Source organism: Thalia democratica, chromosome 4, assembly GCF_965202585.1.
Source record: "Thalia democratica chromosome 4, ktThaDemo2.hap1.1, whole genome shotgun sequence".
In the NCBI taxonomy this organism is placed as follows: domain Eukaryota; kingdom Metazoa; phylum Chordata; class Thaliacea; order Salpida; family Salpidae; genus Thalia; species Thalia democratica.
Window position 1 is genome coordinate 58,088,848 of NC_139168.1, and position 27,873 is coordinate 58,116,720.

The window sequence follows — 27,873 nt, forward strand, 5'->3', positions numbered from 1 at the left end:
TAAAAGTTTAAAAAAATGGACATTTCAACTAAATAAATTCCTTGCACCCAAACCGAAGAACCTCCCTCAGGGTCTACTATTTTTAGCGGATTCAAACACAAATGTTATCTTTTTGGTTGACAGCGGATCCGAAATTTCAATCCTGCCGAAGGAATTGACTAACGGTATAGACAAATATTTTCCTAAACTAAGTAGAACCATCCAAGGGTTTGGTAACAAAACAACCCACCCTATTGGTAGCGCGGATGTCGAACTTCAATTTGGGAATTTAGAACCCATTAACCACTCGTTCTGGGTTACTCAAGAATCACGCCACTTTGGCATTATTGGCATGGACCTGTTAAGAAAGAACGAACTAGCGATCCTGCCATCTACCTCTCAACTATGCAAGATGGGGTCAAACGAATCAGCTAGACTGTTCGCACCTGCTGAGTTGCCCACCCCTATAGTCGCTTCAGTCAACCACATCAATCTGGGTGGTAAGAATACGACTCCGTTAGAAGAAAAATGCAAAAGACTATTAATGGACTTCCCTGAAATTACCAGGAAGCCAACCTACCACGCAAAGCCAAAACACAACTACGAGCTCGAGATAATATTGGATAATTACAAGCCTGCCATGGTCAAAGCCAGGAGACCTGGTGTTTTTTTGTACAAGCATAGAAAGATATTTGGTACTTTTTAGATGAATACTACTTAAGGGCTTATTCAAATAAGCAACATTTGATTTTCACTGATTATTTTGTACAACACCTAGAAGCTGCTTGCATTTTTTACATTATTGTTAAATGACTTAACTTTAAGAATTTTTTTAATTTTAAAATTTAGGGGGTTTTTTGATTTTATATTTATTTGTACAACCATTAAAAATTGGTATCTTATAGACATGTATTTTTTTTTTTTGTAATTATCTTAGCTAAAATAGGTACTGTGTGATGTTTTATATAAAAATCTAAAATGTTCTATATTGCATTGTTTTTTGGTTGTCTCCTGTTTAGCACTGGGAAAGCTTGCCAAGCAAATTGTAAAAATCATGGCTCAGTAACTTTCACTCATCTAGTTTGGTGGGGTAAGTCGAACTGCCACACCCCAGAGACCTCAGAATGAACCATTCTAATAAGAACAAGCTGCCACTACGTACAGCAGAATGGTAGTGACGATGTCGATTCGTCTGGAAATGCATACATGGCAGCACATCTTCGAATCCCATGGGGGCAATGCCAACCCGTCTGCTGATGATGTCAAGCAGGCCCTCAAATCCGTTGGCGTTGATGGCGATGGTGAACAACGCCAGGTCGCCAGCGATTAATTCGCGGAGAAGGACGTCAGTGGAGCCAAACTTCCCGCCAGAGTTCCGGGAGAACCGCTACAAGAAGAGCGGCCGCAGCTGGAGCAACCAGAGAAGAGGAGGAGAAGGCGAGTAAGAAGAGGCCGAGCCTCAACCTCCAGTGTAAGAGTAAGGAATCATCATCATGAACGGTAAACACTGACTTTTAAACAAGCTTTTGACTCATGATTGTAATTAGGAACTTGTAAATTTATATTTTAAAAAAGTCTTTTCTTTACAATTTCTTTAGAATTTCTTTTTTATTTTGTAAAAAAGCATTTTTACCACACTTAAAAAGTGTCTTAAGCATTTACTACATTTAAACACTTATAGTTTTAATTTTACTTTAAAAATAGCTAGTAGAGTGTTTAAATCCAGATTTTGAATTAGCTCAAAAATGTTGTTATATGCAAGTACGTTTTAGCACATAAAGTTGATGATCATAAGTATCTCTTAAAATATTATTTCTGTTTATTACATGTAAATTACAAAAAGAAAGTTATAAACTTATGTTGCATGCTTATATATCTCTAAGTTGAGTGCTTTAGTGTATAATGGTTTTCACCTGGACTATATTTAAAGTTTTTTTCAGTTTAACAAACGTTTAACACCTTAAAACTAATATTTATCTAAAAAACCTAAGTTAAAATTCTAAAAATGTTTAATAAGAGGGGAAAATGTAACGCCTCTGGCTAAAAATTAAATTTAGCAAAAGAGTTTTCTCTAATTAGGGGTTTTTTATTAATTTGTTAACTTTGCCGCCTTTAGTTTTAAATGAGGGGATTTTGAAAAAGCTCAAGCTGAACTTCCTGGTGCTAAATTGTGAGTATTGTCATTAATCTATTATTTTCTAGTTCCGTCTCTTAAATTGAAATTTCTAAATTAGTTAAATTGAAGTTAATTTTACTGTGGTTTGCATAAATTTGAATAAACTCTGCTGTTGATAAAATAAAATTGTAGTTAATTGTACTTTTGATTTTGCATAAATTTAAATAACTAAACTTTGGTGTTAATAGATCATTATATTGAAATTATCTGTAAATTGGTTATACAAAATTGAATAAATAAGCTTTGTTGTGGATAATTAGTTAAGAAGCAAGCTGCTTTTTGGTGCTCTTAATAATCTCTGAAATTTACAAACCAAATTTGATTAATCTAAATATCTAAATATCTAAAATATCTAAAATATCTAAATATCTAAAATATCTAAATTTAATTAAATAACTAGTGGGCCATACCTAACTATTATATAGTATATAGTGGGTATAGCATAATGAGTAATAGAGCCAAGCCCACCAAAAAGGATAGTATGTTCTCTAAAGAGAACATACATCATACCTTAGACAAGGTCAACAACCCCGAAACTCGCTGTAGCCAGCGAAACATTGACAGAGGAATCAATAAAAGGGGTGTTGACCCACACTCTTCGCGCCGTAGCCAACCTGGTCCATCAGATAAACCACAACCTACGTGCGAAAGATAGGGATAAAATGGATAATGCAAATTTAATAATATCATATTTAGCTGAAGGAAACAGTTTGTTAACTATTGTGGTGGGTATAAATCAAAACGTAAAAATGATATTGGTGAGTGAGGTCGAGGTGAGTGAGGTCGAGGTGAAAAATCTTTTGACCAGTTATGTTGTATTATTTAGCTTAAGTCTGTTTATGTTACTTTATAAAATAAAAGTTGTTTTTTGATATTGTTTTTATATGTTTTAAACTTTACTCAAGATGAGTTGTTTTTGACATGATATGTGGGTTTATTAAGCTTAGCTTGCATATATAAGTAAGCTGTATTTATAATACAAAAAAACAACAAATTTTCGTATTGTTTACTAAAGTTTTAACGTTAAACACGTTTCATTAAAACAATGTAAAGCAAATAGCAAAATTTTTTAAAAGAATCACCTAAAAACACATTAAGACGTTTCAAATAATATTTAATAATTTTAGTTAGCTAACCTTAAAAACAAATTATATACAAGTCTACAAACTAAAATATGTTTTGCTTTGTATGTTCTTTGTTTTTGGTTTTATTTTGTTGCTGTTTTTATTATTGATTAGTGTTTTTGGTTCTTTAAAAAATATATTTTGGTTGTGAAGACAGGGTTGCTGTCTTTCTTCTCATTTATTTAGTCATAACTCTTTTTTTTAATTTTTTCGATTTCATACTTTTCTAAGCTTCATAAATGACATGTTTTGTTAGTTACAAGTAAGCTGTAAATTAAAATGGGGGATTTTTTCTAACAAAACAGTGTGTTTTTAAATAAACCAGTTTTTAGTTTTATCTCAGTTTAAAAATTTTTAAGGTTGTTCAGTTTATAATCACTTATTGGGACACTTTGGGCAAGACTTTTCTTTAAATATATCTGAGTAAGCATTTTTCTGGACAGATACAGTTATTTTTTTAATAAAATAATATAATTGCTGTATATTATGCGATAGATTATAATTAATGAAATCTCAGCTCCTCTTTTTATTCTTTGAACTTTATTTTATTTTCAAAATGTTGTACAAAGTTATGTGTATCATTCAACTTGACAACATAAATAAAACTTGATCAACTTTAGTGCTTCCTTCATGTTTTGTATGTATTTATCAAATTTTGTTTATTTTGTCAAGTTGAATGATACACATTAAATATGATAGGTAAATGTCTTATTTAAAATTGGGTGCTTATTTTTAAAGTGTGTAACTTATGATGTATTTATTTTGTTTATAAGAACATTCTAAAATTATGGTTTTGTTAGAGCCTAAATTAAATGAATATGAACAAAATTTCAGTTTGATATTGGTGCAACAATATCCTAGTTAATTACATTTTATAGTAAGTTTTAAATAACTCAAAAATATTTATAATTTCGCACAACAGAAAGAAATGTCTGGTAGATATTTATAGTACCTACGTATGTTTTTTATATTTTTTTCAAATTTTTAACACTTTTTAAGATATGGTCTCTTAAGTATGTTTTAAGAACTTGAATTGTCCAAATTCAAATTGTCATTAACTCTAAATTTCATGCCTAAAATTATCAAACCATCAAACAAAGTCTTTATAGTTTTTTAAAGTCTAGTATAATTAAAAGTTCACAATGTTTTTAAAACAGCTTTAATTGCTATAAAACATGACTGAATTAGGATTTTTAGAAGAAAATGAAGTTGATTGGGAGCTTCACCGTGCAGCTATTCCTAATAAGTTTGGTGGGAAACCAGCATGGTTGAATCCTATATCAGTTCCTAGCAAAGATGACGTCGCATGCCCTTCTTGTGGTGAAATCTGTACTTTTCTTCTGCAATTTGATGGAGAATGTGAAGTAGTTAAAAGTGGAATTAGGTTTGAAGAGTTTTTTTGTGTTTCAATATTAGCTCACTATGTACAAAAGTTAGTTTTTAAGTTAAATACTTATATTTATAACCCTAAAATAATTTTCTTTAAACTACTCACAGTACACCTAAAATTGAAGCAATTTTATGAACAAGAAGTTACTACGAAATTCGAAATTCAAAATTTCGAAATTTCAGTGCACTGGTCTTCTAATATTTTAACATACTAAACCTTTACTTAGAACGTTGAAACTTTTTATTTGTGTACTATTAGGTCTTGTCCACAATAGGTGTCAATAAAATTGGTCATTTGACCATTTTTGTACAAATGGTTAAGTATCCCAAAATTACTATAAAACTTAATGGCTAACAAAAACATAACACTGGTCTTCTAATATTTTAACATACTAAACCTTTACTTAGAAGGTTGAAACTTTTTATTTGTGTACTATTAGGTCTTGTCCCAATAGGTGTCAATAAATTTTGATAATAATAAACTGTTGGATAAAAAAATAAAAATTTTCATTTATTTACAAATAAACTACAAACTAAACTTTAACTTTCTAATTATTAAATACAACAGACTTTGATTTTTAAATCTAATACACTAAGCTATTGTTTAAATAATGTAAAAAGTTATAAATACACATGATATAGTGAAAACTTAGCTGACTTTTATTAACATGCAATTAAAACTGTACTTTGAATTAAAAATATAAAAAAAATGGTCAAATGACCAATTTTATTGACACCTATTGGGGACAAGACCTAATAGTAAACAAATAAAAAGTTTCAACATTCTAAGTAAAGGTTTAGTATGTTTAAATATTAGAAGACCAGTGTTTAGTATGTTAAAAAGTGTTATGTTTTGGATAGACGTTAAGTTTCATAGTAATTTTCGGGTACTTAACCATTTGTACGAAAATGGTCAAATGACCAATTTTATTGACACCTATTGGGGACAAGACCTAATAGTACACAAATAAAAAGTTTCAACGTTCTAAGTAAAGGTTTAGTATGTTAAAATATTAGAAGACCAGTGTTATATTTTGATTAGGCGTTAAATTTTATAGTAATATTCGGGTACTTAGCCATTTGTACGGAAATGGTCAAATGACCAATTTTATTGACACCTATTGGGGACAAGACCTAATAGTACACAAATAAAAAGTTTCAACGTTCTAAGTAAAGGTTTAGTATGTAAAAATATTAGAAGACCAGTGTTTAGTATGTTAAAAGGTGTTATGTTTTGATTAGGCATTAAATTTTATAGTAATTTTCGGGTACTTAGCCATTTGTACAAAAATGGTCAAATGATCAATTTTTTTGACACCTATTGGGGACAAGACCTAATAGTACACAAATAAAAAGTTTCAATGTTCTAAGTAAAGGTTTAGTATGTAAAAATATTAGAAGACCAGTGTTTAGTATGTTAAAAGGTATTATGTTTTGGTTAGGCATTAAATGTTATAGTAATTTTTAGGTACTTATCCATTTGTACGAAAATGGTCAAATGACCAATTTTATTGACACCTATTGTGGACAAGACCTAATAGTACACATATAAAAAGTTTCAACGTTCTAAGTAAAGGTTTAGTATGTTAAAATATTAGAAGACCAGTGTTATGTTTTTGTTAGCCGTTAAGTTATATAGTAATTTTTGGGTACTTAACCATTTTTACGAAAATGGTCAAATGACCAATTTTATTGACACCTATTGTGGACAAGACCTAATAGTACACAAATAAAAAGTTTCAACGTTCTAAAATCTAAGTAAAGGTTTAGTATGTTAAAATATTAGAAGACCAGTGCACTGAAATTTCAAAATTTTGAATTTTGAATTTCGTAGTAACTTCTTGTTCATAGCAATTTTTACTTTGAATCTTTCTCTAAAAAGTAGTGATAAAACAGGGAAGGTTCTTATAAATTTAGAGCTTTAAACAAAATTTAATAATTCTATATAAGCTTAAGTCATGTCAGTTGGCGGAAGACCATATGAACTATTTTTGATCAAATCAAGTTTTGATAGTATAAAAATAAGATAATCATCCTTGAAAGAAAAATCATAAAAAGAATTATTAACTTAAATGTATTTGTTCTCCATTTTTGTCAGTTTTAAGAAAAAATTTCAAAATTTTGTTTATTAAGTTTGATTTGTAACTTTATCATAAACTTTCTTCTTTTGTAAAAAACTGTGTATATTTTTAGGATTTTTCTTTAACCTGGTTAATATACAAAGGTTATGTTATGAAAAATGGTAAACAATGGTGCTTATGAGTTTATACATTAATATGAAAATTTTAGTCGAGTACGTCCTTATAAAAACTAATAATAACCCTTGATTAATGCGGTTTATTTTTGGTGATTGAGAAATTTTTATTTTATATGTATTTAACAAAATATATCCCATAGTTTTTAACAAAATTTTTAAATTGAATTAAAGCAGTTCTTATAAATAAAACTTATATACTACAAGCAGTTGAAAGACAAAAATAACTAATATATAAGTTTAATTAACCTGAATATAAGTCTATAACATATCTACATTTTGATTTAAAGTTAACATAATAAAAATATATTTTAAAAACCTAATACCTAAAGTCTGACCAACTTTGTTTTATAAGGATGTTTTTTCTATCTCAGAGTTGTCACACTCTCAGGAAACTTTGGATAGCTCAGGATATTTTAAATCTTAATTTGATTTCTGTGAAAATCTTAGTACAACTCAGGATATTAATATTTTTTATAAATTCAGGATGACTCAGGATAGTTTAATGGCCTTTTTAAATTCTCACAACAGATTTTTTAAAATCTAGATTAGAATAGGATTTGGTTGATCCAGTTTCAGTATTTTGTTGTTTTAAATAATTATATGTATTAAAATGAAAATGTAGAAGCATATGTACAGTTTTTTTTAATTTATAATAAAAATAGACATGAAGTATAAGTAGTTAGCGCCAGAGACAACAACTTTTTTAAGGATTTAAAGAAACTCAGTACAGATTTTGGTCACTCATGATAGCCTTTTTGACTCAAAGAGAGGAAACCCTGTGTCTAGTTTGAAAAAAAATTGATACTATCTTAAGCTACTTTAACTTTTTTTTTAATGGTATACAAGTATTTTATATTATCGTTCAATAAATCCCTATTTCTAGTTCAGCATGACTTTTGCCTATTTAACTTTTTTACAAATTATAAAAGTATGATTTTTTAAACCTTTCTAGGTTAGAGGTAACTACTTTTTGATTCAAATATATAATAATAGAAAAAGTGACTACTCATTAATTTGTTAAATTTTGTTTTACTCTTAACTTAATCATTATGCTTACTGAAAAATAGTTGAATGTTAGTAGTAGTATTTAAACTTGATAGATTTTCAAATTAATATTTGTACAAAAAATGTAGTTTCCTAGACTGGTAGTTTTTTACATTCCAAATTATTTTATTAATTTAAAAAACTTAAAAATAGGTCCATTTTTGTGTTTTGTTGTAAAAATGCAAGCTGTTACAAAAAAGGAAAATATTCTCCATTTATCTTATTGCGATGCAATCTTGAAGAAGGAAATGAGTTTGGAATAGATTATGGACTTTCAGAAAGTGCTATTAGAGAAATGAAGTTAGTATTTTTTACTTCAATTTAATTGTGAGTAGCGTCTTTAATCTGTAGGCCCGATTTAAGGCCATATGAGTTCCACTTTGTTTTTTATAAACTTATCTTATTTTGCACAGTTTTACCTTAGGTATCAGACACTTTTAACTGCTTAACAAAATTTAATGTAATTTTTGAGATATAAGTAATCCAAGTAGATGATCTCAATAGGTTCTAAATAGAAGGAGCAAGACAAAAAACGCAAAAAAAGACTATTCTACTAAAAATCTATCTTGTCCTTCATTTTTTAACCATTCTTCTTCAAATTTTAAAATTAAGTCTATTATTAGTGTTTAAATCTTTTTAGTGCAGTAATTTATTTAATTTTAAACAAAAACTTATTTAATAAAGTTTTAGTTAAAAGAAACTTTTTTATAATCAAAATTTCATTTTTAATGTTTTTAAAATTCCAACATTCAAAGTCTTTTAAACTATAAAAGGATTTTTTATTTATTTAAGTTCTCTATTTAAAAAAAGAAGATAAATTTTTAGTAATTATCAAATTTCTTTGAAATTTGACAATGAAAGTTTTGTGGTATATTGTAAACTGTTTACAAGAGCTACCGTATCTTAAAAGTTTACAAAATTTCTAAATACTATAAAACTTACTTGTAGTTTAACCGTAAAACATTCATATATGAGCCAATGTTAATTTTTGTAAATAAAAAAGTTGTATTCCCTATGGCCTTAAAAAAAGTTTTTTTCCTCATAATTTATGTTAGTATAAAGTCCTTCTGTTATTTTTTGTTACTTCAAAATACTTGGGCTTGATTAATAGTGGTTTATTTAAGTTATTTGCATTTATACTTTTTTTCAATTTACATAAAGTCAAACTATCTTTTAGGCTTCAAAGAGTTGTAACCCTGTAATAATCCTCTACATAGTAATTAAAAAAGTATCATTGTTTTTTTAAATTAAATTTTATTTAAAATTTTGTTTTTCAGTTTGTATCAATTCATATGCTAAAACATTATTGTAATTGTGCAGTAGTTTACACTTGATTTATTCAAACTTTTTATTCCATAAAGAAACAACTTAAAAGTATTAAATAAATTTATAGTTAAAAATAAAGTATTATAGAAAATGTTTGAAAAAATTTAATATTGTAATGAAAATGAAGTTTATAAAAATATGCATAGTTTTGATAATTATTTTTTTATTGTAGAAAATAGTATTAAAATAATATGCTGAAAACTTTTTATTCAAGTTTAGTTGTACACACTTTCTAATGCACTATTTTTTAGTGATCAAGAATACTATTGCACAACCTGTAAAGCTTGTGGGTTAAAAGCCAGTATGAAATGTAGTGCATGTAAAAAAGTTTCTTATTGTTGTAAAGAACATCAAGTACTTGACTGGAAACAACACAAATCAGTATGCAAAGGATTATGCAATTCATCACATAACATTTCTCTTCATTCTGTAACTCAGTTTAAAGGTAGTTTTACATTAAGCTTAATAGTGCTTGGTATTGTAAAATTTCGACTTTAATATTATTTATTAGTTATACAATAGGGTTGATCACGCCAATTCGATCATCAGACCACAAGTTTCGGTAGACTGAGACCGGTTTCGTCCTTATTAGAACTCATCAGTCATTCTACAAACGGTTTATCATGCTTTCACATGAATCAACCATTTGCTAGCAATGATCAGTGACGTCAGCATTGTCATTTGCTGTGCAACGCTTAAAACATTGTCCACTAAGCAAGACATCTGGCACGCTCGTTTTAGTACGATCAACCAAAAACATCGGCGAAAGTCAGCAGAGCAGAAGCCTGGACTTTCGTTTGCCGTGAGACAAGCTCAAGTTTAACAATAGGGTTGATCACGCCAATTCGATCATCAGACCACAAGTTCTGGTAGACTGAGACCGGTTTCGTCCTTATTAGGACTCATCAGTCAGTCACAACCGAAAAACTTGTAGTCGTCAATCTACAAACGGTTTATCATGCTTTCACATGAATCAACCATTTGCTAGCAATGATCAGTGACGTCAGCATTGTCATTTGCGTGCCAGATGTCTTGCTTAGTGGACAATGTTTTAAACGTTGCACAGCAAATGACAATGCTGACGTCACTGATCATTGCTAGCAAATGGTTGATTCATGTGAAAGCATGATAAACCGTTTGTAGATTGACGACTACAAGTTTTTCGGTTGTGACTGACTGATGAGTCCTAATAAGGACGAAACCGGTCTCAGTCTACCGAAACTTGTGGTCTGATGATCGAATTGGCGTGATCAACCCTATTGTTAAACTTGAGCTTGTCTCACGGCAAACGAAAGTCCAGGCTTCTGCTCTGCTGACTTTCGCCGATGTTTTTTATTTATTAGTTATTTATTAATTTATAGTTATTCATTAGCTTTGTATATAATTAAACTTGTTATCTTTAAAACAAAACAAATCAACTGTGAAATTGGTTGTAGTAAGTTTAGTCAACAGTTTTGAGAGTATTTAACAGTTTTAAATAACTTTAATTTTCGTATAATTTTCCAATAGTGTAAATTTAAAGTTTGTTATCAATCACTATGATTAAAAAAGTTGTCTGATATTACTTAAAATTTATTTAGGGCAAAGACAAAATTAAAGTTTATTTTTGTTTAAAAGCTTGAAATATAAAATATGAGTTTGTTATTATAGAATTATTAAAATTTAAAGATACTGTAATTTTTGTAAAAAGTTTCCAATATGTATTTGATAGTCACATTGTAACCTACAGATGTAGGTACCTTTAATACTAAACTTAACTTATACTAAATAATGATACTAATAATACTTAGGCTACTCTATATAAAACTAGGCATGACATGAGTTAACATATTTTATATAAAGAACAATTGCAAACACTAACAAGTATATAAAGAACATCAAATTTAGAAAACACTTTAAATGTGGTCAAAACCTTTACACAAGGTTTAATCTATCAAGAATATACTTTAAGAATGTATAAAACAAAATACGATTTAACTACTTAGAATGTAAATAAGAAATACTTATAAAAATAGTACTAATCAAAAAAACACTTTATATAACACAAGAAAACAATATAAATGTCTATTCTTCATTATCACGTTTACTGCAGCAGGCTGTGGCTAGAATCTCCCTATCTGTCTGTTGTATCAGCTTGTATATAACATTCCCTAACTCAATGTTGCATCAGGGTTTCTTGTCTGCACTTTATTTTCTCCTTTTGTCAATTGTATTAAACTTGCATCAGTATAAAACTTAACCTTGCGAGCTTTCTCTTAACGCTTGGATGAACTTTTAGCTCAAAACTTCCAACCAAATCTAAACAGTAATCAAGTGCAACTTGATATCTTGTTACACTTCCTCTTCTCCACTGTTGAAAGAGAATCGTCACTCTACTTCTCCTCTGCCTTTTTGTTGGAAGATAAAAAACACCCTTTCTTCATAAACAAAAAAATTTACACATTTAAAAATTTGAATTGGTCTCAAAACTACTCATGTTTTCCATACAAGATTTAAAGCAAATTAGAAAATAAAACAATTAAACAATTTTTAACAAATGGTAATTTAGTTCTTAAACTTTTATACTTTTGATAATCAAAAAAAAAAATTAATGTGTTTTACTATTTTCAACAATTTATTTAACTTCAAAAACAATATTAAACATGAGTCACATTCTACTATAAAGATTGCAGTATTGAAAAACAGCTAAATTACAAAAATACAAAAAAAAATCACTCAAATGTCATGCCTATGCAAACCCCTATAATACAAACTCCAAAAATTTTCAGCATGTTACTGGTCTTTGCTGTCTTAGTTATTAATAAATATTTTCTTTTTTTATTGTGCTATTAAGATTTAAGAGCCTTAGATAAATCTAATATCACTCACTTTCAAATAAAATTGGTCACCACTTTTAAGACTTATTTAAACTTATACCTTGTTAGTTTTTTTTTTTTTGCCTTTTTGTACTAAAATTTGTCTGATCAACTTTGTCTTTTTGGACAATAATTTTGTCAGTTACATTTTGACTTTTTGTACTAAATTTTGTTAGACCTACTTTGACTGTTTGAACTATAATTTTGTCAGTTCAATTTTGACTTTTTGTTCTAAATTCTGTCAGAACTACTTTGACTTTTTGGACAATAATTTTGTCAGTGCAGTTTTGACTTTGTTGACTCAAAATTTATCAGTTCTACTTTGAGTTTTTGGACTAAACTTTGTCAGTTCTACTTTGACTTTTTGGACAATAATTAAGTCAGGTCAATTTTGACTTATTAGTTTTCCTAACCCCCTATTCATTCTGGTTATAGGTACAAACTCAAAGGCTTTTAAATGGGCATATGGTAGATGTAAGTATTGCTTCTTAAAAATTAAATGCACAATTTGTTGTAAAATTTCTCTAAATCTACTACTAAATAAAATGCAGTATATAAAAAAAATAACAAAAATATAGGAATGTGAGATAAAATTGTGATAAATACTGCTTTCAAAATAAAAGGTAATACACTAATAAAACTTATTTGGGTAAAATAGTGTCTTGGTAATATTTAACTGTTATTTAAAAGACTGGTTATTCTTTAAACGAGGACGCCAATTGTAACTTACAGATGTAGGGTACCTTTAATACTAAACTTAACTTATACTAAATAATGATACTAATAATACTTAGGCTACTCTATATAAAACTAGGCATGACATGAGTTAACATATTTTATATAAAGAACAATTGCAAACACTAACAAATATATAAAGAACATCAAGTTTAGAAAACACTTTAAATGTGGTCAAAACCTTTACACAAGGTTTAATCTAGCAAGAATATACTTTAAGAATGTATAAAACAAAATACGATTTAACTACTTAGAATGTAAATAAGAAATACTTATAAAAATAGTACTAATCAAAAAAACACTTTATATAACACAAGAATACAATATAAATGTTTATTCTTCATTATCACGTTTACTGCAGCAGGCTGTGGCTAGAATCTCCCCATCTGTCTGTTGTATCAGGTTATATATAACATTCCCTAACTCAATGTTGCATCAGGGCTTCTGGTCTGCACTTTATTTTCTCCTTTTGTCAACTGTATTAAACTTGCATCAGTATAAAACTTGACCTTGCGAGCTTTCTCTTAACGCTTGGATGAACTTTTAGCTCAAAACTTCCAACCAAATCTAAACAGTAATCAAGTGTAACTTGATATCCTGTTACAACATTTTTTCGTTATAAGTTCATAAAAGTTTAAAGTTCGTTAAGAATCTACATTATTAAAGCAACTGACCTAAATTCTAAAGTAAGGACAAAAAAGAAGTTACAAAAATTACATAATATAATTGTACAATTGCATTTTCAGAATAGACTTACTCGACTTAAATTAGTTTATTTATAAATATAGCTAGTGATCTTAACATTATATGTTAACTTCTAGAGGAGAAATAAACTATAATCTTAATATTATCGTTTGTAAAAATTCTACGCTATTACAGTTATTTTTTTTAAAGCTACAAAGAGAGGCAAAACTAATTTCAGCAAGCAACTTAAAAAAATGTTTCAATATAGATCTAGACCAGGTTTTCCCAAACTTTTTTTCAAATAGCCCCTTTAAGATATTAAAAAAGCTATGGCCCCCTCCAACATGAGTACTCAAAAAAACTACCATTAAAACACCTAAGACCTTTTTTTTTATATCTTCATCTGCAACTCCAGAATATCTAGTGTAAGTTTCAAATTATGACCTCATGGCCTCCTGAATATATATTATGGGCCCCAAGGGGGGAAACTTTAGGAAACCCTGATCTAGACGTAAGGTAATATTCTGTAAGACCATATTTTTTACTTGATTTTTATTCATGATGTACAGTTAGTTGAAATAAACTGTTCTAAACTAGTCTAACCAAATAATATATGTATATATGTAAAGTGTTTTTTATATTGAAATAGGTTATAGTAGTGTTATTTTTAACCTTTTCAAACCTTCGTGTACTTTTTTCCAGAAATGAGGCTTGCAAATGAAGCTGAACCAGAATACTCTGACGACGACGATGATGATAATGAAGAGTTATCATTGGAAGAAATGCATGAGGAAATAAAAAAAATTCAGCCAACCATGCAAAATTTAAACGACTTAAACAAATTGGCAACTGATGTCCACGATGCAGCTTTTGATAATTTTGCTAAAATAATCTCTTACGAGCCCGACCAAGTAAGTTCAAATAAAGTTCTAAAAGGGTTCAACCCACACAGAAAACTCTAGAAAGTTTATTAAAACTTTAAAGATTTTACAAGAAAAAACAGGATAAAATCGATTGAATCATAAAAAACATCAAGTTTGTCTTTTTAAGCAAAATTTTGGGTGTTGTACAAGAGGTGTGTGGTTTAAAAAGACTATTAGAGTTAAGTGGTAATTCAAATTACAATTCAAATTCTTTGAAAAAATGTTTAAAGGGCCACAACTCAAAAAGTAATACATTTTAAAAAAAAACAATAAAAAACGCTTGTAGGTCTATTTATAAGATAATGATAGTAAAAAAAATATTAAAAGAGAATTTTAAAAACTACTTTTGTATAGCTTTTGCTTTTCTTTTAGTAGCTTTTTTAAATTAGAAGGATATATTTGTCTTTTTCTATTTTTCTTCTAAAAGGGCACACATTTTTTGATTGCAAGATTAATAATGTTAACAAATTTATCATAAAACTTCTGTAAATTTTTTGATTTATTATAAATAAATTTCCAATGTATACTTGATAAATATTCATTAATACACTTAAAATACGCTCTTGAAAAAGCTGGGTAAAGTGTCACAGTAGCTAATTTTATGCTCTTATTAACATTAATGCCAAAAGATAGGGTTGCCACTTTACCTTGAAAAACCTAGAATTTGACAATTTAGGCAAAAATAACCTTGAAAAACCTGGAATTTTAACAATTTCACATGTTCAATAGTAAAATTTCAATTTGACTCAAACAATCTATCAAATAAAATTTTTGTCATCATCAAAAATTTTTTTTATTAAAAAACATATTTAAAGTAGCTTAACATTATCTTGTCAATGTTTTTATACTATTTATCACAGTTTCTTACCTTAGACTTAACTTTAAACTAAAAATAGACCTAAAAATGTGTACTTTAAGAAACCTGGAAGAAATTTGGAAAAGCTGGAAAAAAATATTGAAAAAAACAAGTGGCAACCCTGAAAAGATATAAGGGAATGGTCACTAGTATTGGTTATAGGTGAATCCACTGAAGGAAATTTAGTTCTATCCAATCCCATGCAATTACAAAACACTAAATCGAGAATACCACCGTCTTTATGTGTAGGTGAATCAATAACTTGAGTTAAAAAAAATTTCTGAAGAAAACTTAATAAAACTTTTATTACATTCATTATAAGTTGAGCTTAGAATACTCCAAACAATATTTGGAAAATTAAAGTCACCAATAATATAAAAAGAAACATTTTTTGGTGCGAAATGTTTGATTAGGTCAATCATGTTTGATACAATTTTAATAGATTTAGAAAGATTTGGAGGCATATAAATACAAAGAAATCTAAACTTTAATCCATTGAGAATTAAATTAAAGCTTCATAATAAATTCACTTTAACTTCAATAATTTTTAAACAAATTTTAACAAAAACAGCAACGCCTCCCCCCAGCTCAGTCTATCATTGCGAATAACATTATACCCAGGTGGACAAAAATTAGAATTAATAATGTTAGGATTTAAAACCAAGTTTCAGTTTAGAAAAATAAATCTATGTTATTTGTATACATATAACACTCAACAAAACTTATTTTATTTAAAATAGATCTAATATTTGTATATAGAACTTTTATTATAAAATTTTTACTAGACTTTGACCTATTAAGAAAATTTTTGCTTAAGGCTTCAGTACACTTAAATTTTAAAGAACTAATAGTACTTTTGTTAAGAGAAAAATCACGACAATTACTATCAGAATTAACACATTGATTAAATGGATTAAATGTTTTTAAGTTTTCAACAAAGTTGTTACAACGAAAACTAACCCCAGAGTATTAGGGTGGTGTAACGAAAGGTCTGCTGTATTTTTTCAACTATTTTGTGGTTTCGTTTTACGTATTGAACTCTCAGATTTTTTTCATCAGCTAGTTGTTGTTTTATTTTTAATTCTTCTCGCAATTTCTTAAAAATTTTCAGTTGTTCAATGGTTCGATCCGGATTTATTTAAATTCAAATTCATGTGTCACATATTTGAGATTTCTCAGCTTAATCAGTCTTTCTTTAGCTTTTGTGTCATTGAGTGTTACAATAATAGGTCTGACTTTTCCAACTTCAAATTTACCTATACGGTATAAAGATTTTAGTTCATGTTTTTTTATTTTATTTTCACCTAATACTTCTTGTAGGACTTTGAAATCTTTCTTACAGCTATCAAATCGACTTTGCAAAGGAACATTTTAATTTTCAGGAATATTAAATACGATGATATTTAATCTTTTCTATTTAATCTGTTTCTGTTAGGTATCAGCATCTATTTTATCTTAAACAACATCAAGTTTACTGCTTATTTCGGTAAGAACTTCAACTAGCTTGTTTTTGACAATATCAGCATAAGTTTTAAATTTTCCTTCAAAACTGTTGAATTTATTATTGATTTGGGAAAAAAAAGTCTTTTGGTTTGATTGTTTCCATTGCATCAGCATATATAGAAAACTTTGATTCAAAATTTTCAAATTTAGAAGAAAACTCTGTTTTAAATTTCAACAAACTTCTTTGTAACTCTGTGATTTTTTCTTCTAAGGAAATAACTCTGTTACTAAACATCACATTTTTGTCATCACTCTGAATTTCAACAATACTCTTCTCAATAATCTTAATTTTCTCATTATACTCAGTTTTTAACCTACAAATATCAGCCTGGAGTGAATTGAATTCATTGTATTTTTTACATCCATAGTAGCAATTATTTATTATTAGTATGTTACAATCATAAAAAACTAAGAGCATTCCAATATATTTTACACATGCAAATGAGAAGTCAAGAAATGCAATCAGTGTTTTTTTCAGACTGAAGCTTAAAGCAAAATGGGCGGTTTCTTATGCTTTTTTACATTTTATACTACACACTCTGTAGCTCTTACTAACGGATGATTTTATGGTAATTAAAAACGAAGTTTGCGTTTTTATTACATTTCCCATCCTATTGTAGTATCTTTCCGGTCCTAAAGAATTAGAGATTAAATTATTTTCTAGTATGTAATTGAGTTATTATGAACAAAGTATTATTATAAAAATAGCAGGCATGTGTCTCATTTGGGTTTGTTATTATTCAAAAAATTTTAGTTGACTTCTGTGACTTATGAAGAAACTAGTCAGTTTGGAAAAAGTCATGGAGTATTGGTATATCATGGAATTTAAAAAAATTAGAGAAAAAGCATAGAAGTTACTTTTTTTCTTTAAACTGATTAATAATCTGGAATTTCGAACAAGAGTAGTGTAACATCCCGGATTTTTTTGTAATGTTTTATTTAATTTTTGAACATTCAATTTTAAAAAGAATGCATTTAAACATCGGATAGTTTAAATTAATGAGTATAGTTATAAATTCAGCACTAATTAGCTATAAGAGATTAGATCTAGCGTTCAAGACTTGCATTAAAAATGTAGGTGATGCGGTATGAGAGAGGTGGAAATCCCCTTCTCTGTTCAGCTGATCCACTACCAAAAGTTCCTGATTGCAAGTTATGCGGCTGCCCCCGAGTTTTTGAATTTCAGGTTGGTTTTATGCTGAATTATTGTTACTGCATTATAAATTACTCGTAAGTTTTGGTTATTAAGTTGTGTTCGTGTAATATTTGCAACCTCTTATATGATAAGATAACTAAGTAAGTGCATAGTTTTGTGGACTTGAGTAATTTTTTTTACCAATAAAAATTAGTTCTAATTATGAAATGTAAACACCAAAAATTATCAAATATTTAAAAAACAAAAAAAACATAATTTGAAGTATATCAGTATAATTTATACTTTTTTATACAAATTGAAGCATATTTTTATGTATTAGTAAACTTACTCGTCTTAATCAATGTTTGCATTATACTTAAAATACAATTTTTTATATAAACTAGTTGCTTAGTTTGACATATTATAAAAATTCCCTGTTAATTAAATAAACTGATATTCCTTCCATTTCGTTTAAGTTTGTTTGAAACACACTAGGTGGTATGTCAAACGTAGTTTGATTAATAAATCATAATAATGTATTTAATACTATACTTTAACTATATAAAATGAAATTAATGTTTTTGTTCTTAAACTACTACTGACAGCATACCACACGCTATCAATCTTGATTTTTACTATACTTTTAATTCTTTACAAGAATTTGATAAGTCATATTCATTATAGTAACTATTTTATGTTTACTATCATATTTTGATTATACTAGATCACTTTTTGAATAAGTATAAATAGTTGTTTTGAAATTTCTAACAGTTAATGCCAGCAATGCTCCGTCATATGAATAATGAAACAATTAAGGGAGATAGTCTTGATTGGGGAACTGTGTTATTTTACACATGTCGCGATAACTGTTTGTCAGAAAATGGCTCCTACATTGCTGAATATTCTGTTTTACAAATGCCTGATAATACATCTATTAACATCGATGGATTGGTAGATATCAAAAGAAATAATTAGTTTAAAATACTAAAATCAATATAGTATAGTTGTAAAATTAAAAAAACTTGGTGTCATCGTTTAGGTATAATTTTTTAATACATTTAGAATGTTTTAAACTCTTTAAAACTAATAAAAAGTTATTAAGATATTTTTTAATAATATTATGATAAAAACTTATACTTGAGAAGACATTTAAATATTTTAATTACCCATTGTAGGCTGTTTAGTATTTTTCTATCTAACAATAGTAAAAGTGCTTTTTAAATATATTTATTTTTAGCTAATTTAGCCTTATATTTTGTAATTAGTAGTTAAAACAAGTTGAATACAATATGTTGACTACTATTTTAATTATTTGACGTTTTACTTACCTAAGATAAATTATAAACCTTAATTAATCTAAATCCGGAAAAATACTAAGATAATAAACTTCTTGTTAAATTCTTAACAAATAAAACTTACTTCAGGTCATTTAAATGTTATATAGAACAAAAGTACATAACTAGACTGCATTTTTTATGTATTAACAATAAAAACGAGTTGCTTAAATAAACTAATGTTCATTTTATTTTATTTTTGTCAAATTAATGACACAATCCCACGGAGTTTCGAAACAATGAGCAATCTAATATGGTTAACATTATGTATTTATTAAACACTTTATGATATATAGTTGGATTTCAAAGAAAACTTGGAAACTTCAATTACCTATCAAGGAAATCTTAAACCTAAAATGTAACTAAATTTTCAAAAACAATAGTTGTTTATAAGTTAGTAATTAAATATCCAAACAAAACAAGTTCGTAATAACAACAACAATTTAAAAAATAAATTTAATGAAACCTATGTCATTTTTATGTGCTATAAATTGTTCAATTATACAGATTTATATAGAGCACAACTATTTCAATCATTATAAAATAAACACCTGCTTTTTAATTTTTATAAATTTAATAATTACAAACGTTTATCAACTGTGTGTATGAGTTAACAAGTAGAAAAAAACAGCAAATATTATTAAATAGATTGCTCATGTAAAGTATTAATATACAAACATTTACTATTCATTTTTTTGCTGGCCATGGGTTTTTACTTTGCAACGTTTATCTCAAAGAGTTTTCAAAACCACCATTATGACCCCTCAACAGACTAATTAATTATCAAAAATAAACTTTTGTAAAAGAATATTTAAAATAACTTGTTTGTGAATTTTTGAACGATTGAAAATAGGATTAGTATTTTATCGTAATAAAATCCTAACTATTTAAAGTAAATAAAAATACTACTATGTAATTGAAGTGTTTGTATTATTATTGCAAGTTTATTTTTCTGCGATGGACCCAGGCATCGTAACCTGTGCCACTTAAGCTGAGAGACACATAATGAAGAGACAAAAAGAAAAAATGACACAAAAAGTTCATTTTGTTTTAAATCAAAACTGATCGGGTGAGAATTTCGATCACGTAAAACTTATACTTATTTACACCATGATGCTAATCGTGTATTTTCAACTCCTAATAAGTGAGTTCATCACTAACACTTTCAATGATCTGAGTTCCAACAAAGTCAAAAATAGTTGCACAATTTTCTATTTTAGCATCAACTTTCAGCTTCTCACCAATAAAAAAGCATCTCTGCAAAATTCAGGAAAAACAAAATCAGTCAATCATTTCAGTGATTTTGATGCAAAAATCAGCAACATAGTGAATCACGCAATTCTACATCGAAATAGGGTTCTGAGTCACTTTTTATCCAAGTCTTTTGAAACACACCATAATTGTCAAATTCAAGACTGAATTTTGCTCTTGAACAAAAACCTACTCGTTATACCAATCCTGACATTATAAATTTTGTTCTACATATTGGTGCAAACATTTTTTTCATAATATATTTTTATTGCTTTGCCAAGGCATAAACGATACAATGGAAAACGTAGAATATCAGAAATAAGGTACAGTACAGAAAGTTGTAAAAACATCAACAATTTAAATGCTTAACAAAAATAGAAGCCCCAAGCACATTAACAATAGATAGGCCAAACAAATAACTTTAAAAAAATGGAAAAAACAAAGATTTGTTATTCATAGAGAAATGAGCTGCTAATAAAATTAAACAATAGATTAAACCAAATCTTACAAATTAAATCAATAGTTGATAAAAAAATGACAAAGTATATTATTTATAAATTTTACTGAAAACTATTTTATTTAAATCAATTTTTTAACTTTAATCGTATAATAACTACTATACTTCAAATAAATCGACTTAGTTTTATTTTTCACTCATTATACTGCTTAGAGTACTTTCAAAATTGTCGTCAGCAAGCAAATTGAATATAAACAGGGTTGCCACTTTACCTGGAAAAACCTGAAATTTGACAATTTAGGCAAAAAAACCTGGAATTTTGAACAAAAAACCTGGAATTTTAACATTTTCAGTGGTAAAATTTCGTGTTTTACTCAAAAAAATTACCATATAGATTAATAAAATTTGTCATTACTAAAAAATTTTTTATTAATAAACACATTATAAGTAGCTTTACAGTATCTTTTCAATATTTTTATACTTTTTAAACAGATTCTTACCTTAAATTCAACTTTAAACTAAAAACAGACCCAAAAATGTGTACTTTTAAAAACCTGGAATTTTTTTTTTAAACAAGTGGCAACCCTGTATAAAACATTTTAAATAGTTATAAATTCAACTTGCTTGCTGACGATAGTTTTAAAAGTACTCTAAGCAGTATAATGAAATGAAAATTTTGTTGAATTTTTGAAGTATAGTAGCTACTATATATAACGGGAACCGCTTAGTTCCCACCCGAATCATTTCACACCAGAATTAAATCCCACCCGATCGATTCTGCACGTCACTTTTACACAATATCACTTTTGCACAAAGAGTTATTCTTGCATAGTGTCAGTTTTGCATAGTTGACAATTTTCTTTAAATTATCACTTTTTTATGACTTGCACATAGTGTTTGCATGACATACATTCTTTATGGGTAGGTGTCAAATATAAAAAAGAGACATTTTTGCACGAAGGGTCTTTTTTCCACAAATAGACTTTTTGAACGAAGGCACTTTTGTACGACGTCAATTTCGCACACGGGGTCACTTTTGCATGGGTTGAAATTTTTTATTATATTTTTACTCCTGTCACCCATTACCCTCGGTCGGTAAAACTTTTTTCGTTTATTTTTATTAATTATTTTTCTATCACCGTATCCCTTACCTTCGGTCGGTAGCTTATTTTTTGTTCTTTTTTGTTTTTCTTAATTTATGTTACTTGATTTTTTACTCTTTTGCTAAAATTCTCACTCGTGAAAAAGCGACCCTCCGTTCAAAAGTTACCTCTCGCGCAAAAGTGTTTTCGTTGATATTTGACCCGTTCCCATTTTTCACAAGTGTCATATTTTACGCCAGTCGTCATTTTTGCACAGATGACTTTTTTCAAAAATTCTAAATATAACTAAAAGCTTATTAAAAACTATTTTAAGTAGAGTAAAAAATGTATAATAAAATTTATTCTTTAAAATATAGACGATTCAGGGAACAAATTACTTAAGTTTAGATTTTTTTGATTAACTTTTCTATTTTTACTTTAATATTCACTGTTTTTTTTTACCAGGTCCGAATATCCACACTTATTTAGTTTTATTAAAATTATACGCTGTTAAAACAACAACTTTTACAAAAGAGAGTCTGATAACTTTTTAAGACAAATTAACGGCTGACAATAAAAGTAAGACAAATTTTTTTCATTTGAGATTTAGCCTATAAAATTTATACCGTAATTTAAACTTAGTTTGAATTTTTATTTTTAAGATTACTACTTTCTAAAATAGAGTAAAAAAAATCAGTTTAAATAGTTCTGGCCTAGCATTTTTAATTTTATTTTTTAGATGTGTTTAAGTATGTCTAATTTGAAAATTAATAAATTTAAACTTTCATGTAAAACAAAAAACTAATATGCACACTAGAACAAGAATCATTACATACATTCTACTACAAAAAACTTCCAAGTTGTAAGATAGATTGAGCTTATAAGACATAAAGTTGTTATAATAAAAATATATAACACTATTTACACACGAATCTTCAAAAATAATTATGCAACAAAATAGTGATTTATAAACTAAACGGGGCAAACAGTGATGGACTAAAATACTTTATACTATCTTGTAGACTTTACTTTTAAGTTAAAATACTAACTTACACTAAAAATTTTAGATCAAGTCTAAAAAAGTTTTAACGTACATTAGCATATAAGTTTGAGCAAATTTTTAAGCTGTAATGATATTGTATACCATATTTATTTATATGTAAAATAATGTGATATTATTATATCTCTATCTTTAACGGGTATAAATAGGTATAGCAACTTAATTTAGTTATAAAATAAACAACAAAAACTATGTACAATTTATTACTTTCACAAACGAACGATTCAAAATGGTGCGCGACGCTTAAGTTTTCTACACATTAATCTTATACGAACTTCAATATCGATAAAAGTGGAAAATACAATATTTATGAACGTAGAAATCTTATTAAAATTGTTTCATATCGTACCACAGCTTACGTCTTCGGCCTCGAAGTCTCACGTAAGCTGTTTTATATCGTTCTTTAGTTAACCTCTGCGGCCGCGCAGTCCCAACCCAACTATTTTGTATCGTACTGCCATTCACGTCTCCGGCCTCGAAGTCTCACGTGAAAAGCTGCAACTACTTCCACGAAGGAAGAGTCGCCCCGTTGAAGCGGCCTAGGTCCGCTCCGTAGGGTAGTTGAGGTATAATAACCTAATTTGTAGATGTGCTTCATCGTTTATATACATTTTTACTCTCTCTTTTGCAGGTGGCTTGACATGTTGACAGTTGCAGATGGCTTGACTTGTTGACAGTTGCAGGTGGCTTGACATGTTGACAATTGCAGGTGTCTCGTTGCATGTTGGAAGCTGCAAGTGTTTAGGCATGTTGGAATGTGCATGTTGGAATCTGCAGGTGTCTCAGCACGGTTTTAATAGCCAGCTTACATACTCACCTGTTTTTGCACACGGCAATTAATGAATACAAAATTTTATTTATTTTGCCTTTGTCAATCAAAAAATATCGAGTAGAATTTGAAATATAAATTAGAGAACTGTTGTTATTATTTATTTGAAACTTGTCTTTTGAAAGGAATTTTTAATTAAAAAAGTTTTAAAACTTATTCTAATGCATGCATCGACATATGGACTATTGAAGTGAAATAAGTATAATTTCACATAAATTTCCAACAATGATAACTTAAACATAAAATAAAAGTTTACTAAAACTACTACACTAAAACAAGCTAAAAATAAGTAAAACTAATAAACCTTTGCTTTAGTTTACCAAAGAATAAATTTCAATTAGAAAAGTTTTTTAAAGATTCGTGACATTTGTAAAATAAAACTTAAAGGAATATAATTTAAGATCATAGTCAAAATTTGTACGTGTTTTTGTGCGTCTACGTATTTATGTTGTTTTTTTGACTTTAAACCAAGTCGAAGTCATCTTAAAATTGACTTCTCCTAAAAAATTAAATAAGCAAAGGTTTTATGATTTTTTTTACTTAAAAATAAACTTTAATTAACAATAAAAATTTTTTGGAGTTTAATTTTAGATTAAGTTTTTTTAATATATTTTATACAAAAAAATAAAGATTTGTATAATTTCTATTTGAATAAGATTTATTTAAGCACTGACGAGGTCTTTGACCGAAACTTAGTTTGTAAAATAAATTCTTGAGGTATAAATTCATTATTTCTCCTCCAGTAGTTGAGATCTCTTTATTTGTTTTATTAAAACCAAAACATATAATATTTAAATATAGTTTTAAATTGATTTGATTTTTCTAAGTTTATGAAATTAAAACTCAACTTAGTTTAATTTATTTTAAACACATTTCTGTATGGATAAAGTTTTAAACTGTGCAAAATGTCGTCAGTGCAAAAGTGACGACTTGTTCAAAATCAACGTCATACAAAATTGATATTCGACCAAAAGTGACGCTTCGTGCAAAAATGTAACTCGTATGAAAATGACGCTGTGCAAAAAAAAGTTCTTTGCGAAAGTGACGAACAACTTGGATGGGAATTGATTCGGGTTGGAATTAATCGGGTAGGAAATGATCGGATGGGATTTAGTTCGGGTGGTATTTGATCATGTGGGATTTGATTCTGGTGTGAAATGGTTTGGGTGGGAAACGTTAGTATACCATGTATAAAAATAAGATAAAACAAAAAAAAACACAAAGAATAGTTGACATATATATCTAAGGACTATTTGAGAATTTGAAATATTATAATACTATTACTGTTAACTTTAATCGAAATTGTTCAATTTTTCTGCAAGAAATTAATTCTTTAGAAGATTGTTTCACTTTTCAACTTAATGCAAAAAAAATATGTTACATTGTTATTGAAATGATGTCTGCATGTAAACTTTAAGTTTTTACCTCTTATAAAAAGATTAATTGTATAAGGTTCAATAACGGATTGTAATCTAGTTTCACTATTAACTTGTTTGAAAAAGTAATGAGGTCGGATTTAGATCTAAGATTTTACTCTAAAGATTCATTAATAAGTTTGTTAGTCTACCAAGGTAAGATGTATAAAGAATTTTGCAGCGGTTGAATATTAATCTGGTATATTTTCTTTGGATATATTCTATACGATTAATACCTTTTTTAAATTTGGAGACCAGATTGGTGTATTGTATTTCAACTGAGGACGAGTGTATACAGTATGCAACTTTTTAAGGATGATTACATCCGTAGATTTTAAACTTAAAAAGTATTAGTTGAAGCTATTCGATAAAAGTAAATAATATGGTGGTTCCATTTTTTAGTTTTTAGTAATAAAAACTCATGAATCCTTAAACACTTTAGTAGAAGAAAAATTTATATTTTTTATTTAAAAATCCAAAGTAAAGATATATGTTTTTTGAATAACTGGAACATGAAATATACAGGAGTTTCAGTTTTCTTTTTTTTTATTAATAGTAAATTTTATTTAAGGGTTTTTGTAAAGTTGTGTGAGAATGGCTAATTTTTTTTCTGTTGTGAGCTTATAAATTATACTAACAAATTTAGTTGCTTCTGTGAAAGAAGCTATATCGGACAAACTTCGAAGCATTTCAAAATTAGAATCATAGATAATTTACCTGCCTGCGTGTTGAAATTAAAAAATAAATTAAGACAATAGCAACAAAAACGCTGCTAAAAGATCCTCATTTAATAAATAATAAGTTTTAGGAATTATAATATATTTAGATTTAAAATAATTAATCAATCTTTTAGTGTTTTCGACCTTGTTAAGAAAGAAGCTATTTCTATGAAAAAAAAAAAACAGAGTTGTGCAAACAAAAATAATTTGATTATAAAGTGTATCATCTAATTAAATTAACCATTTTGATTCCTTTAATAGTATTTCAGTGATATTTAGTGATTGCTCTACATTTTTATTGATTTTTTATTACTTTCATTGACTACTTAGTTAGTTTAAAATTTTGTTGCTTTTGGTAAAAAATTGTTCATAATTTTATGTTATATTTATTTTTAACATTATTTTCTTAAGATAAGTAAAGAAAAATATACTTAATTGTCTCAAAAAAAAACCTATAGAAAGTGTTATTTACCTATACCTAATTAAAAGCAAAGCCTTATGTATGAAATTTTAAATATGTTTAGTTTGTGCGACGTTTACAAAGACAAAAATTTTTAATAAAACTTTTGATTAGGCATAATAGAAAACTAGTTTTCCAGACAACTTTTTTTTTGTTCAAAATTTGGTTTATTTGGTTACAGTAACATTGGTTTAGTCTAGGTTTTAGCATTTTCTATCTGGGTACTTTTTAAGATTATTCTTTAAGATTACTGTTTTGAATTAAGTTCAGAATATTTACAAACTGTTTTTTAACCTTTTTTTTTAGCATACAAATGTAAAAAAATAGTTATAGGTGTTTTTACTTTAGCAGAAAAAAAAAAGTATTTAAATAGTAAGCTAAGATAACTGTTTCAAGCAAACTTAAGTTAAAAAATTTCTTTTGATTTTTTTTTTGAGGAAATCGAAGAAAAAATTTCTTTTTTTTTGCAAATGTTGCTTGCTTACTATTATTACAGTTTTATACTTGGACAAGTACTCAGAAAAAAAAAGTATATTTTAAAATAGAAAGAAGTTTGTTGTAGTTTATATTATTAATGTTTAAATTATTATAGTTTTTTTTTCTCATTAAAAGCATAAATATCACAGTACTTATCTTCATATTTTCATTTATAAAAGTTAAGTTCTGTTATTGTAAAAATAACTTCTTTAAAATTCTTAAAATTGTTTTTAGATAGTTTATTTAACTATTCAAATGTAAAATTGTTTTTCTGTTCAAGTTAAATTATTAAATAAAATAAAAATTAACTTTTTAGCACAAAATACTTATAAAAAAACTTTTGTAAAAATATTTCAGTGTAACACATTTTACTTTCTTTAAAGAAGTTGTAACCTATAATTCAAGTATTCACACGTTTGTTATTAGTGTTGTTTATTTTCTTTTAAAAGTTAATTTAAAGTTACATATATTTTTTAGTTCTTATTTTACTAAACAATATTCATAGTACATTATTAAACATAAGATTCAGTTAATTTTCGTTTAGTTTTATTTTCTTTTATTTTTCTTTTCGTATACTAATAAAACTCGTTAGAATTAAAACAATCTAAATAAACAAGCGATAAAAATAAAAATTAAAACTATACTTAAAAATAAAAATTAACAAGAAACTAATTACTTTAAAGTTACTAATATAAGGATTTAAAAAGTCTAGTTTGGTAAACGAACTTTTTCTGCTTCCATAAACTGGGCCTTAAAGATTGAATACATATAAGGCTTTAAGGCCCAGTTTATGCAAGCAGAAA

At 27.4% G+C, this 27,873-nt stretch overlaps 1 protein-coding gene across 2 annotated transcripts; it reads left to right on the top strand.

Moving 5' to 3' along the window:
- Positions 1-4,440: 4,440 nt before the first annotated feature.
- Positions 4,441-23,827, top strand: LOC145834601 (uS5 assembly chaperone PDCD2-like). Of its 2 annotated transcripts, XM_082942073.1 has the most exons (7): positions 4,441-4,663; positions 8,123-8,269; positions 9,547-9,740; positions 14,272-14,480; positions 17,930-18,037; positions 18,758-18,937; positions 23,802-23,827. In XM_082942073.1, the coding sequence occupies exons 1-7, from the start codon at positions 4,455-4,457 to the stop codon at positions 23,808-23,810; spliced, it is 1,056 nt and encodes a 351-aa protein (XP_082798199.1). In that variant the 5' UTR covers positions 4,441-4,454; the 3' UTR covers positions 23,811-23,827. The 2 variants fall into 2 exon arrangements, with proteins under 2 accessions (XP_082798199.1, XP_082798198.1); XM_082942072.1 differs by lacking the exon at positions 23,802-23,827 and having other exon boundaries at positions 18,758-19,157.
- The last annotated feature ends 4,046 nt before the right edge of the window (positions 23,828-27,873 follow it).

Excerpts from the sequence above, each read along its gene's own strand:
- LOC145834601 (XM_082942072.1), top strand. The coding sequence starts at position 4,455 with ATGACTGAATTAGGATTTTTAGAAGAAAATGAAGTTGATTGGGAGCTT. Across the intron at positions 4,664-8,122 it reads GTAGTTAAAAGTGGAATTAG|GTCCATTTTTGTGTTTTGTT; the intron begins GTTTGAAGAGTT and ends ACTTAAAAATAG. Across the intron at positions 8,270-9,546 it reads AGTGCTATTAGAGAAATGAA|TGATCAAGAATACTATTGCA; the intron begins GTTAGTATTTTT and ends ACTATTTTTTAG.